The 15,089-nt window shown below is 40.9% G+C and overlaps 1 protein-coding gene across 1 annotated transcript; it reads right to left on the bottom strand.

The window, feature by feature from the left end:
• Positions 1-11,211: 11,211 nt before the first annotated feature.
• On the bottom strand, positions 11,212-12,956 carry LOC306737602 (uncharacterized protein; the record flags this gene model as incomplete). The annotated part of the gene is made up of 2 exons (XM_079219349.1): positions 11,212-12,542; positions 12,800-12,956. 2 exons carry the CDS (start codon positions 12,954-12,956, stop codon positions 11,212-11,214), a joined length of 1,488 nt encoding a protein of 495 aa, XP_079075475.1.
• Between the last annotated feature and the right edge of the window lie 2,133 nt (positions 12,957-15,089).

Below are 15,089 nucleotides of genomic sequence, written 5' to 3'. Positions count from 1 at the left end.
TTCAGCCAATATCAATATATTGGCACTGATACAAACATATATTTAAAAATCTTTTTATGACGATTTGGTCCAACGGCCATTAAATTGTTTCTTAATGTTTCAGCTTTCATTCTCCGAAAAAAATATAGACGTTTCATTGAACTGAATTTATTTGTCAAATTAAAATGCACAAACAAACATGAGAAAATAAAAAAGTTCACACTGTGTTTTGCTGTGAGTTGTTTGCAAAGTGTGGACAGAAAATGCATACTGATACACCTAAAAATAATAATAATAAAGTACATGCATAAAAAAAAAGCACTATACTTGTCATTTTATTCATCTTTCATTCAATGGACAAGCATCATTTTTTGCAGAATATCCAGCAGATGTTTTAAATATCGCAGAATAAATTTCAATGATTCTTCATTTGTGTAAACTGACACAATAATTAGTGCAATGTGCAACTCATGTCTGTCCAGGAAGGTGTATATTACTCTTGAATATGGGGATATAATGATGGACAGAGGCTTTTGTGTTGCAGGCAGCTCAGTGTATATATAACCATTGTTGAAAAGATTTCTGAATGGAAACTGATTTGCTGACTGCAAACGCATTAATGCCCCAGTATAGTAATACACGGGTCTTACAGCAAAACCCCATGTTTCACAATGACAACGATTATCCAGATCTCTGCATTCTTTGCTTGAGCCATGGATGTTGCCATAGTAACACAAGTATGTCTTATCAAGTACGGCCCTTGTGATTTTTCACTGCAACTTATTTAGGCTGTTCACTGTAGGTATGACAACAGGCTATTGAGTTGTTGCATTCATTTCCATGTTAATACAGTTAACAGACATCGTGCGTGAGCTCCACCTTTGATCTTGCCTTGTCACAGTGTTGTCAGCTAATATTAAATTAGGCTAGTAATTGAGGCTTTTTATGTAAATTATGTAAAATGCTTTAAACCTATAAATAGCCATAATTCTGCTGAGAGGTTATATGATGGTCTCTGGGATATCAAAACATCTCTGCTGCGCTTTAATGATCAGATTGCGAAAGGTAATTCCTGATAGAGGATATTCAAACATGCTGATTGTTGAATGTTAATCTCTTTCATCATTATCACAGTATTTTGGATGTAATACTGTGATGGCTCAGCATGCATGAAACTGATTTTTGCAGTTTTGTTGCTGAAGAAGCTACAATATAAGTCCTGATTTCACACAAATTCCATCAATCTCTATATAAATTTGAGCGAAACCATTGACTTAAAGCCCCATGTCACCAGTCTGAGAGACAGTTCAATCTCTGCAGCGTTTTGCTTGCATAGCATAACCACAAAGTGCAGATTCTATTTGAACTTGGTAGTCACTTTGTAGCTCCAACTCGCCACACATTTACGCTTCCTCCCTCGATGAAAATAATGAGGCTGTTTGATGTAAGACCACTATGGACCGTGATGAGTGGAGTACACTGTTCAGGACACATGAAAGCTCTTCAGTCCATTTGGACCATGAGCAGCCATTACAGAGCTGGACCGGGACGCCGTAGAGGTCTGCTGACTTTATGAAGGGGTACGGGATTTAATGATGGAGGCAACAGCTAAATCTGTCACCCTTTTAACTTCCTGTGGAAGAAAGGAGGAAATATTTCAGAGGTGTTAAACACAGAGAGACCTACAGCATTCAAGGGCATAGTGAATGGGCTATACAAGCAGAAGCACGGTCACATTAAAAATGACTGTCCGCAGCTCAGGTGCTGTGTGAGATCACACATGAAGAGAATCTGCTACATAAATTAAAGTCCTTGATTGTACCAGCTCTGGGACTGTTTAAGTGATTGTTCAACTTCAATCATACTTCTGTATTCGTTCATAATGATAATTTATTTGAGGGTTATTCTTTGCTAGAAAAAATACAGTTTTCACGACCAGCAAAGTGACGAGTCCATAAATTATCTTTTTTTTCTCGTCCAAGGGCAGGAAGCAGCACATCTACCTCTCATCATATCAATCTCTTCCTCCTTCACAAGACGCCACTGTCGGTGGTGCCAGAAGAGACACAAACACAGAGAGTGGATGAGTAGGAGGAGGGAGATGGTGATGGTGATGGAAGGATCCGCATCTCCTCATTTATCTGCAGGACAGCAGAGGAAGAGCCCCAGCTGAGATGGGGTTAATATTTCTCCAGCCTAAGTTCTCGGGGACATTGTGATTTGCCACCGCAGTAGTAAGTCAGAGTGCCAAGAATCTAGTTAATGGTTACACACAGCATCCTGCCACTGGGCACCATTTTGGTTCCATAACAAAGGAAGACCTGCCTCAGCCACTGAGTACTGAGGAAGACCGGGGGCCCTGTCGCTATCTGTCTCCTCAAAGATGGCAGTTCCTGATTAGTTAATAGTTAACGGTCATGTGGACGCATCAATCCTGAAGAGTGACAAGGAGTATAAATGCACAAATACACAGACGGTGGGAGCTCAATGCTGATGCTGTAAACATATCTTGTTAACAGGAAGCAGACCCTATGCCGCCACAGCATTGAGTGACAGGATCACTGATGACTAACAGCAACAGAGCCGACTCTTTTTTCCCTCTCTTCTGTTCCCTCACTAAGCATTTGTGCTGCTAATTTTTACAAGCTGAATGTAGCATAAATCCCTATATGTATTCTTTGCAAGAAAGTTAATGTCGGAAATAATATAATGGGTACGAGATTAAATGATTTGCACCTTTTGAAAATGCATTCATGGCCACATGCAGGAATTGGAGGATTGTGAAATCATACAAATATCCCATAATACATGTATTTTATGCATTTTACTATTGTATATCCTTATCTAGTGTGCTACGGTATAAATCACAAATTTCAAGTCCCTCAGATTCTCCATGTTCGACTATACCTGGCCATAACTCTCCAAAGCTACAAAAGCAATTACAAAAACTACAACCTAAATCTCATTGTTAATTCACATGGTGATTGCTTACAACACAAGACAAGAGACTTCAGGGCCTGCAGTTAGCAGAAAGTGTTTTGATTTTTAAATGTGCACTGCTGATCTGACTCATACATATGAAAGCCACCATTTAAAGCACAAAGAATCACAGGAGGGGGACAAAACGCGTCTCTCTAGGTTTCCAACACTCTACAGGTTTGACATCAGAGACAGCCTCCGTCTGATACATGGACGGGGCTTTTAGGCTTGGAAGCGTACTGTAGCCGCCCTACCGCATACGCCCCTGTGTGACCCCAGCATGCCTCCTATACACTCAGACAGGGAGAGACGTCACTCTCTGTGCCCTCCCCCACCTGTGAAAGTGACAGTCAATCACCAGCTAAAAGCCACTGGGGGGCAGAGCTGGCCATTATGCACGACTGAGGGGAAACCTCGAGGAATAAGGAGGGGAGGGTACTGTGTCACGGATTTGCTATGCTGCTAAACAGAGGGGGGTAAAGCAGCAGGTACACGCAGGCCATGGTGGACGACAAGTATTCAGATCCTAATACTTAAGTAAAAGTCGTCATACAACAATGTCAAAATATTACATTAGAGGTACAATTCCTGCATTTAAAATGCATGTGCACAGGTATACGCGTTTTAATGCTGAACATCGACAAAGTGGAGGAAATAACTGTGTTTACTAATGGACAGTGTAATCTACACCAATGTAACAAAAAGTAACTGTGGCTGTCAAATAAACTCTCTAAGAACAAAGTTCAGTATTTTCCTCTGAAATCTAGTGGAGTAGAATATATACATATATATATAGTTGTATTGCTACTCTTATTGCTACTCTTACTTTAGTAAATTGGGGGAATTATAGCAGTAACATAACATATCTCTGGGATATGATTGTTGAATAAAGAATAAATATAAAGAACAGAATAGAATAGAACAGAAAGGAATATATCAAAGAGAACCCAAGAGAACTGTACAGAACAAAATAGAATATAAAACAATATAACATAACACAACAGAGTAGAATAGAACAAAATAAAATAGAATAATCGAGACTATTTAGAATACAACAGAACAGAAGAAAACAGAACAGAACAGCACATCCTAAAACTTGATCAAGAACCAATGTCTGATTACATCTGCATGATTTAGGTCACTCATGTACCTGACTGGAAAATAATGAGGCTCTGTGTTCTCTGTTATTCTTTACTAATGGCTCCAATTCAGAAACCATCAGAATTCAGTGGGCACTGAAACAACTGTTGCGGCGGAGAAAGCAAACCGCTAATGCTGAAGTAGCTACATTTTGCATACATTTCATGGAGCTCCGAAGAGCGATGCTTGATTTTGATGGTTAATTTAGATGCAGAATTCATAGTGTAGTTGGCGTCGAGGCTGGTGTGCACATGCAAATCGTCGCCCTGCTTGACGGGAGGGTGCACTGTATGAGCTGAGCATGTTCAGCCCACTCATTTTCATACTACTAGTCTTTATGTCCCAGCCCAGCCTCCTCTCACAGTCTCTGATTCCATCTTGGCAATGACAGACATGCATAAACACACACACACAAACACAGGCACACACACACACACACACACGCACACACACACACACACACACACACACACACACACACACACACACTAATACACTTCACAAACACTCTCTCAATCGAATCGGCCTCACTTCTTTCTCACAGTGAAAACACACATGCGCAGTGTCCTCAGACTTCGACACATTCTCTCTGCTTCTCTATGGGTGAGCCATCATTATCTAGAGAGAGTGCCAGTGTTTGGCCACAGTATGCCTCCTTCCCAGCGTTGAACTGAGCAGCCGAGACATAGGCTGCTGGTAGTGACACAGCTGTCACAGACATGCCTCATTACTGCTGTTGCAAATGTCGAAGCACTAAAGTAATCACTCACGGCTCTACTGGACACATGGTCATACGGTAATTTATTTTATGGGAAGAGGGGTTAACAGTTGTGTGTATATGGTGATGTTTTTATAGATGAGTGGATTTTTTTTTTTTTTGTAGATGCTTTGCGAAATGGCTGTATGCTAATGTGACAGCAGGTCTCTAGATATTTGCAACAAGTAATAGTTTTTTACCCACAAGCACAAACTTCCTTCAAAGTCATTAATGTCACTCCAGGATACATATATGCACCCGAAGCTTATTTCTGCAACAAACATCAATGTATTTGTGCTGGCCATTTCATTGTTAACAGGTCAAATGTGAGTGCTGAGAAAAATAGGTGGGATTATTATTATCACCTCTGACATGAATGATGATTGATTTGACTGATCATTCACTGTCCACACGTGCAGTATTCTGCCACCAGCTGATCGGGTTAAAGACTAACATTTCATCCTATTGTCCAAAAGACATCTTGAGCCACAATTATATAATTTACATAATTGTTGTAGCCTTAGTTATTTTACGTCTCCGCTATTTGAAAATTATGAAAAAAAGTTATCAGAATAACTACCACGCAAACCCAAACGGAGAACTTATTGTGTTCTTATATAGCACACTTACCATGCCGAGCAATATGTCAGAGCTCAGACGTCTATTTGTGCTCAGTTAAGATCTGGCATTCTGCCTTCGGCTGTAAAAGCTGCATGCTTCCATTCAGTCCCAGAGGAGGACAGAGAGTGTCACCTGTGCTATTTGAATGAGGTTAAGAGTGAAATGCATTTTCTATTCTACTGTCAACGGGATTTTTGAAGTTTTTCCTGAAAATGTTTATATGACAGACAAATGGAGATTACAGTACACGTTTTGATTACTCTCAACGATGTATGTTTCATTTGTTAAGATTGTATCTGATAAAATGTGTTTTACACACGTATACGAGTATCTTTCTCTTTTTTCTTTCTTGCCTCTGAGGGTAATGTAAGTAGCAAGCCCATGTGGGCTGGGCACCTTTAGGTGTATGACACTTGAATAAAAGATATTCATTCCTTCCTTATGGAAGGAGGGGGACAAAAGCTAATCAGGTCTGTTTTGTTGTAAGAACATGAGCAGGTTGTCTTGATTGAAAACATGTGATTGCAATTTTCCTTTAAAATAAAATAAAAAATCAAATTTGTCTCAAGAATTACGTTTTTGGAGGTGCAGGAAACAAACTGTGAACACATATTATCACCTTATCAAGTTGATATAGCAAACTTATTTTTAAATACATTAGCATTGATGAATGTTAGTCCTATGTTCCAATTACTTCTTTTAGCTTTGTTTTTGGTCTCCACCAACTCTTGACTCAAAGCTAAATTAAAAGGAGGGATAAAAAACTAAATATTAAGAGGTTGCAGTCATTTCTCCTGTTTCTATGAGATCACGTTGAATGCTTCACTATGTTCACCCGCTAGTTACTATATTTTTCTACCTGCTGTTTGAGCAGCAGTGTACTTATAGAGTGGGCTTTTAGACCTTTTTTTTACTGAAAACAGCTGCCCGCGACGGCCAAAAAATATTCTATGAGCCGTAAGGGGGAATCAAAATGTAAAAAATGTGAGTTGTAGCTAAAGCAATAAGCTGAAAGATGCTCAAATGCTTCATTGAGCTGAGGGTGAACTACAGAATCAAAAGAAACATCTTTGTGGGTTTATCACTACAAGCGTCCCCTTTCACATTACACTTAGTCATGAAAAATACTGATTATAGCATCTTAAAAGGATATGGTATATGTGGTATATATGTTACAAAATACCAACCACTGCCCTGTTCCAAGACTAACCTGAAGCAACAAGCATCTGTCACACTGCGATGGCTATATGGTTAGAAAGCTGTTTGTATGGACTGAACGATTAATGGATCCAGGTGACTGGAGGTGGCCACAGTATACACAGAGGTACACCCCAGTGCTGCTGCACTATTGTATGGGCTCAAACTTGGATAGTTCCAAGGGCAGCTGCTATGACGCATTACTCTAGCTGGGATATGCTCACCACTTTCCATTCACTTTAGATGCAACCTATACTGCAAGTCCCTTGAGCTAGTTTCCATAGAGATGACGTGCACAGGACAAAAGTGGTAGACTGGATTCCTTGACCCTAGAGTTTACATGTAGTTCATGAAGGAGCAAAGAAAAGGTTATTTCCTCAGACTTGTGCTTTGCCTGATCAGTAATACAAAGAAAGAATTTTGGAGCCAGAACATTGGAAAGAATTAGGCACTTTAAAATGTTTGCATAACAAGCTCCTTCTCACCGCAATGGTTCTCTTCTTTTTAATCACCTGCACTCTCCAGACCACCTACATCCTTCTTCATGATCAGATACAGGACCGACGGGCTGATGTATGATCCGAGGAATTAATCTGCTAAGCCTGATTGCCATTACCGCCTTGCGATTATGCACCTTGATTACTGAGCCCACCCCAAGGACCATGACGTGCCCCGGTGCACATTTTAAAGGTGCGCATAAAATTACGTGGTGATTACCCCACAATAGATCAATCCACAAGCGAATGAGACTGTGTGGCCATATAGACCGTCTCAAGTAGGACTGTGATTATTAATAGGTACTTGAGGTGACCTGATACCTGAAGCTTGAACCACTGGAGCTGCTTCTGATCCTTCATATAAGCAAATACATTTATTTTCATACATTCTGTAAGTCATTATTGGATTATTGTTGTAGAGGTAGAATTGTTTGGAGTTCAAGCATGGATAAAAGGGATGTTGGGCTCTTCAGAGACGACTGGGGCTGCACTTGTACCTCTTAAGATGGACTTCAGATATTTAATAGCAGCGCAGATGTGGATGGGCTTGACACTAAGGAGGACATGCTCCAGTTATCAGCCTATATAATAGATCTGGAGGTCCGTATTTGCTTGTGTATGATGCAAAACATTACAAAATAAATTATGCAGAAAAAAATAAAACCTTTGTGTGCCAATCAGAGGTAAAAGAAAGCTTATAAGTCACGTACATGTAAGTACATATCATTCTGCAATGACACTTATCCTCAGAATTTGGGACCATCTAATCCTTCACTGTCATTTTTAAGGATTTTTTTCTATTTAATCCTGAGCCAAAGTACTCATTTGGTACAGCAGATAAATAGCCCCATTGATTTATCCAGAAGCAATCCTACATTAAGCGATTAATTAGAAGAGACAATGAATAAGTGAAATCACATCTGTTCATGGTTTTCTCACTGGTTATATATGCAATATGTTAGTCACACACAGACCCTAGCCTTAGATAAACCCCTCCCCTCTGCACAGTCCTAATGTTAATATGTTTGCATTAGTAACATCCGAGCAAGGATAATGGACTTAATGTGCTACCATTCACAGCAGAGTTGCGCATTCTGAGAAATCTTGGAATTCAGTGGCGGTCATGTGCCCTCCATGCACAATTACTAAATGGCTTCAGCAATCACGCATATCTACAGGAGTAAAAAAAAAACATAAATGTCAGTCAGAAAAGAACTGATTTATGTCTTTAGTCTGCATCAAATAATGAGATAAGAGGGTTTACAACATGGTTAACGTATTTGATCAAGACAACGCAGCTGAAACTGCACGCACATGCTGTAGCTATATCAAGGACCATTTACAGTATGCAAATGTGAATTTGAGCTTTCAAATGCACAAATGCAGAAATTCCATCATTGGCCAGAGTTCAATAACTCTTCAGTCTTCAAGTGTCTGGATAATGGTCACTGTGACTGCACATCACTGCAATTCAAAACCTCAACTATCCATCACTGGACAGCATTTGCCACTAAAACAACATGGATAAGGGAGTGTGTGTTGCTGGTAGGGCCCTGTGCTATTGTAAGTGATTATGGGATGGGTACATGCTATTCACAGTGCTCCATGTGGCAGCTTGCATTTTCACACTGGTACAGTATGTTTGTCAGCTACAGGCAACGCAGGCGCTTACGCACTGCCGTGGGCAAGCAAAGTAGTGTTCTGCCAGCCGACTGCGTCATGGGCACATGCATGTCCTACGTACCACAGCGGAGTCCCTGGTAATACATGGCTACACACATGTCGCACGGATTGTACGGTTTTGGCATCCAAAAAGATGCGCAGAGCCCCAAAAATTTTGAAATTCCATTTTAAGCATAGACACAACCGTCTTTTTTTAAAAGTCACATTTGCACAAAATAAACATGACTTGTGCTGTGTTCAAGGTGTTTTTACCAATTCAAGTGAAAATTTCATGAACCGCATTTGGGTTTGTTCTGTTGCATTGGAAAAATGCCCTCACTATCATAAAAGGAAGCAATGGCTTGCTTGCGCTATTTTTTTATTCTAGAGAGGTTTCAAGGCACAGAGACCATTAACTGCATTTTTGACAAGAGAAGACTTTAGTAGCACCATTCTGTGTGAGAGAGAGAGAGAGAAAAAGAGAGAGAGAGAAAACATGATAATAGACCATAATCGCAATCAGCAATTGAGTGGAAATGAATATCCTTTTATTGCAAAAATGGATGAGTGAATGAACAAAGGAATGAATGAACTGAGAGCATCAGATCATCTCATTGACATGGCAAGACAATGTCCTGTTTAACAAGTTTCCTGTAGAGATTACCACAGTGCCCATGGTGTTCATCTCTACATTTAGAACACGAGAAAAGGGATCTTTGAAGTCGAGGGGATTCAGAATCACAGCACTGAGTAATAGGGTATTCACTTTAATGTATTTGAGTCAAAAGCTTTGTGATTCATAGGGCAGAGTTGTGATATATGTTAGGCCTACAGTGTGGTGCCACAGGTGGACTGTTATAATGTATATTTTGGGAGTAGATACACTCATCTGAATGCTCCGATGGGGGGGTCCCAATGCTTTATGAAACAGATTGGACAAAGGCAGAAAAAGAAAATAGTCGTTTGATCATTCTAAACCATGCACAAGAAACTTGCTGCTTCCAGAAAATGTTTATTTTGTTCATAAACTTTTCATAAAAATAACAACATCAATATTAATTTGAAGTATTGTAGAAATATATGTACAAAATCTTTAAACAGTTAATATAACTTAAGGCGAGTTACATTACTTTTTTGCAGTACCCTGTTGGTGACAATTTCACCAAACTCTCAACATTGTTCTTTTTTGTTTGTTGCTAAAGTCAACATTTCAGCATACAGTATCTCCAGCTAAAGTCCAAGGTAAAGTCTACAGAAACTCGCAGCAATGTGTGCTACCTGATTACTCAAAAGCAATGTTTATATGATTTGCTAGTCATTTCTAGCTTGATTAAACATACTTCTGTACATATTGTAAAATCATGTTTTGTTGAAAAGCCCTACCACAACTAGTGTACATACTGATCCCTTTTAAATCCAGATCAGCAGTTCAATTAAATAACTCTTATAATACCAACAATGTGATGAAGAGCGAAAATTGTTATTATCAAATTGTAACATTTAAAATATTGTGTTACTAAACAATAGCCCTCGAAAACCAAGACATTATTAATGATTTAGAATACATTTCACCTTGATAAATGACGCTCAAATGTAAAATATACAGTTAGCTATAAAAATACAAAGAAGTACAGTCATACAAATATATTTATTTCCCATTTATGATATATCTTTCACAATTGTCATAATCCAAACAAGTGTAATACAACACAAAGACCAATGACAAAAACACTGACAGTCAAATGATAAGAAGTTAAACAAACACTAAATTTGATCAAAGATGGACAGCATTATGGTCAAAGCCATAAATATGTTCGCCTACATTCATGTCAATAACCCTCAGTGAAGGAGTACCTTGACAGTGGTTGATATTCCGCTTAAAGGAAAAATAAACACTGACATAAACATGCGTTTTAAGAAACATAGTCCAAACCATTGCTCTAAGAATGCTAAAAGCAGAAAATAAGAATCTTAAATGGAGATATTAATAATCTGTAAGTGCAATCCATCTCGGCTCAGAGGCGATGGAGGTTGGAGCTGTCCAGATGAAGAGGTGCTGAACAGCAGTCATGCAATGCCGCAGCAGAGAGGTTTGGCTCTACTGCAAGTAACAGCAACAAGTCACTGTGGATGTGTTTACCGACTTTTACAACCTATGCATCTTTGCATAAAGTCAGCAGTATCAGCAACAGGCAATAAGGCCGAAGCAGACCTCTCTCCCCTTCTGCTCCTCAAAAAAACTGCAATATTTGCAAAACCTCTTGTGCCAGGCATTGGCTTGCCAGTCGAACGAACTCAAACATCAACTCGTAGTTAGCTGGCTTATCTTCCAAGACGGAAAGATCCTAATATTGTATGTGTGGACACATAACCTTGTCTTCAAATGCCCTCGGGAAGAGTGAAAGTCCACGCGCTGGTGGTCACCTGTGGCTTTATTTCCATTTTCTCCTTCTGTTTCTGGTGTACGCGTCCGTGCCGTTTCCTCTCGTCGCTGCGGGCGAACCGTTTGCCGCAGACGTCGCAGGAAAACGGCTTCTCCCCGGTGTGAGTCCTGGTGTGGGTGGTAAGGTGGTCGCTACGGCTGAAACTGCGCAAACAGATGCGGCACTGGAAAGGTTTGTGGCCCGTGTGGATGCGGATGTGCCGGTTGAGCTCATCCGAACGAGAGAAGCGCCGGTCGCAGCTCTCCATGGGGCAGGTGAAGGGTTTCTCTTTGGCGGGGCCGTGAGCGGCGGCGGGGCTCTTCCTGGCCCTGGGGGGCTTCGTCGCACGGGGGGTGTAACTTTGGGCGAAAGAATCTGGCAACAAGGAAGAATACAGGATGGAGTCTATGGTGCTCGGTAACGCTGGTGATGTGTATAAGGAATCACACTGATTAGATGGCTGTGGGGGTTCGGGGAAGGGTTTCAGGTTAGAGGAGAGGCCCATTGGAGGTGGTGGGAGGTAATTATTGTACAGGGGACTTGAGTAGCTCTGAGAACAGGTGTCAGAGAAACACGGTTCCTGTTTGATACCTCCCTCCACTTTAAACTCCATCTCTGGGTTGGGACAGATTGTGGGAAACGTGTCTAACAGGTCCTTAACATCCATCTGCTGGTCAGGGGGGAAATCACTTGACATCGGGAAGGTTTCTGTCTGGAAACTCGTCTCCAAACAACCAGACTTACTGAATGTTCCCCACTCGTAGCAGCTGCTTTCAAACTCATTCTTGACCACGACGGGGAAAGAAGCGGCCTCTGACTTTGGTTCATCCTTCTTCTGGTTTGGAGCTCGGGAGGAGCCGAAGCTGAGTTGGGAAGTAGACGGGTCTAGAGCCCGGCTGCCGGCCTGATCATCAGCATACCTCGGGCACGTCTGGTCTGGGGAGTATAGCGGGGGAGTAGGTCCGGAGCAGGTGAAGGATTGCCTCTTAACGCCGGGGTCTCCAAAATTGCCGTTGCTGCTGTCCATCGGCGCAGGCGATGGATAAGTTCCCCGACTGTTGCCGCTGTGTTGCACTTCTGAAAGTGGCAGTGTGGATATACCCACAATCTCAGTGATCATATTGAGAAGTGTTTCGGTGCTGCACGGCGCTCCCTGAGATGCCTCAACATAGAAGCTGCCAGAGTAGGCGAGCGAGGAGGGAGTGTAGGTGTCTTTTGGGCACTCGCATGGGTTAAACGCAAATTCCGAGTTGGAGGCTTCGGTTTTGAGGGTTGCAGGGGCTCCTTCTGTTGAAGCAGCAAGAGAGAAAACTTTGTCATCGCGAGTGTTTTTATATTTGAGAATCAGTACAAATTTAGCGAGGATGACAAATCAGCGTTACGTAAACATGCATGCGTATTTTGGCACAGGAATGCCTTGATAAGATGCATTGATATACACGACTGAAAGGAATGAGATCTCTATCTCCTGTTGTACATATATTCAACATATTAAAATTATCATGCATGCACATTTTATTGACTGTGCAAAGATGCGAACTCACCGTGGCCAAACTGGGCAGGTACCCCCCGCTCTGCATCGACATACACCTCCTGGTTATCTTTCCGCGCGCTGTTTTCCATTCCCAGGGAAGAACTGTTGCAATTCTCAAACTGAGGGTAAAAAGAATCTTTCGCATTCAAATCCATATTGTTCAACATACTGATGCACTTAGAAGTCCGTCTCTTCCAGTGAAAACGGTAAAAGGGGAAAATGTAAAACAAATTATGCAGACGGATGTTTTCTTTCAACCCCGCTTTTGAAGGTTTTCAACAAATGATCCAAAGCAGTCTGTGTCAAAAGGTGTAAAAAGCAATTAAAGATATTCCTTTTTCGTCTCTGCTCCGCGGTGGTTATTTGCTTGCTGTGGATTTCACATCAGCGACTTCCCCTCTCTCTCCTTATATACACGTTGGCAGCTCCCTCGGCCCTCCTCCCCATTCATCAGCTCCAGTGAGAGGATTCCCCGCTGCGTGTAAACTTCATGCCCATACATGGAAAGAGGATGTGACTGAGTCCCCCCTCCTCTAATTCTCCCTCCTCCCGTGCCGGAGAGATGGAGTCTGACGTCGCAACAAGTGGCGATCAGTGTTTGATGGTAAAACGTTGTAATGATGGTATTTCTTTTCTCAAAAACAATTTATCATTTGAATTAAAATGATATTAAACTAAAGACGGTCTCGTTTATCTCTTGGTATATCACCATCACCATTCACCACCTCAGAATATCACGCCAGAGGTTAAATATCTCAAACGGCCACCACGTTCCGCCGAATTGGTTTTGACCGTCCTCTCATGGTGAGAGATGTAAGACATGGTAGGAAAGTGGACACCAGCGCTGTTTGACTGATTTGATCAACCACAGGAGGGACATTCCAGTTGTTGGAGGCATGCAAACGCCAGTTCAAGGGGCGCAATGTGAAGGTAACGAGTAAAGCGACAGACCAGGGAGTTTTAAGTACAGTGTTGGAATACGAATCAATAACGAAATCAGAAACCAAATAGTGTTGAGGTCTAAGGTGGACTAACTAAAACGTTATCATCTTTTTATAGGATGTATCTTGAAGGATATAATACTCAGGATATAGAGGTCAAATGCACTTTTTTGGAAACCCAGTTCACAAAACAGCAACATATTTGCAACACCTTTGTTCCACAATATGTTTAACTACTCAGGCTATAATCTTAAACTATGAAAATGTTATAAAATGTTATATTAAGAATTGTCAACACAGCGCTATAGTCATTCTATCACAGATAGAGATATTGAGGCCTATTTACAGAAAATTACACTGCATGTCGTAAACAGAGTAATAATAGAACACCGATAAAACATGATAAAACAATAAGATAACATTTACCAGATATTAACATGCAAGAATATCCAAAATCTATAAATATGAATAGGCCTATATGTGCATATAAGGTCAGTGTGAAATCATCAGCTATACTGTAATAGTTTACCGTTGTTGTTCCTTGAAGGTCTGTGTTTAGTGTTAATACTATAACAGCCAATGTGTAGTTCAAGTTAAAAATCAACAAACTAAAGCAACACATGATACATAATGAAATAACTGCAATAGCAGTAGAAAAAGAGTTTTATTATTTGCCTGACACCTGCTCTTTGTACACCTGAGAGCTGACGTTGTTGTTCTGTATGATCCAAGATCTTCTGATAGCTTTATTGTAAATTAACGAAATGTAATAAAGTAAGACAAAAAAGTACAAAAGCAACACGAAAAGGAAGATTAATTAAACGATTGAAGGCCAAACTCGCAGATAATAAGATATTCTCCTAAATCAGAGTCTGTCAGGTAAACACAAATTACTTTGTTTTGATGACAAATACAAGACCAAGCTGCAGTCCAGTTACTAATCTCCCTTGACACTTCCCTCTCTGTCTGCCTCTATGCAAGACTGCATGGACTACATGTTTCCAGTTAAACTGAACAACTCTTCCTGGCAGTCCACCACTTTGATTTACTTTCACAAATTCAATCCCCTCTCTTGTGTTCGCTGGAAATTGTGGTCGCTTACACCATCAGGGCGAATAACTGCAAAGCCCAGTCCAAACGAACCCTTGGCCTTTAAAAGCATTGAAGGGAGTCAATAACACCCCTGAGGTGTTCAGTGGTTGAACCCAACTGTTCACATGACATTTCAACCCCCAAAGCATTTTTTTTTCTCTTTCGCATCTGTTGCCGGGTGCACTCCGCGGTCACACTTCCTATTACAAAAAGTCGATACTCTTTCATAGGACGTTGTGGTCTGCAGCAGACCTCTGCTCTTCCATC

This window comes from Taurulus bubalis, assembly GCF_910589615.1.
Source record: "Taurulus bubalis genome assembly, chromosome: 6".
Lineage (NCBI taxonomy): Eukaryota > Metazoa > Chordata > Actinopteri > Perciformes > Cottidae > Taurulus > Taurulus bubalis.
Note: the sequence above shows the minus strand (reverse complement) of the source record. Positions and strands in the feature narration are given on the sequence as shown.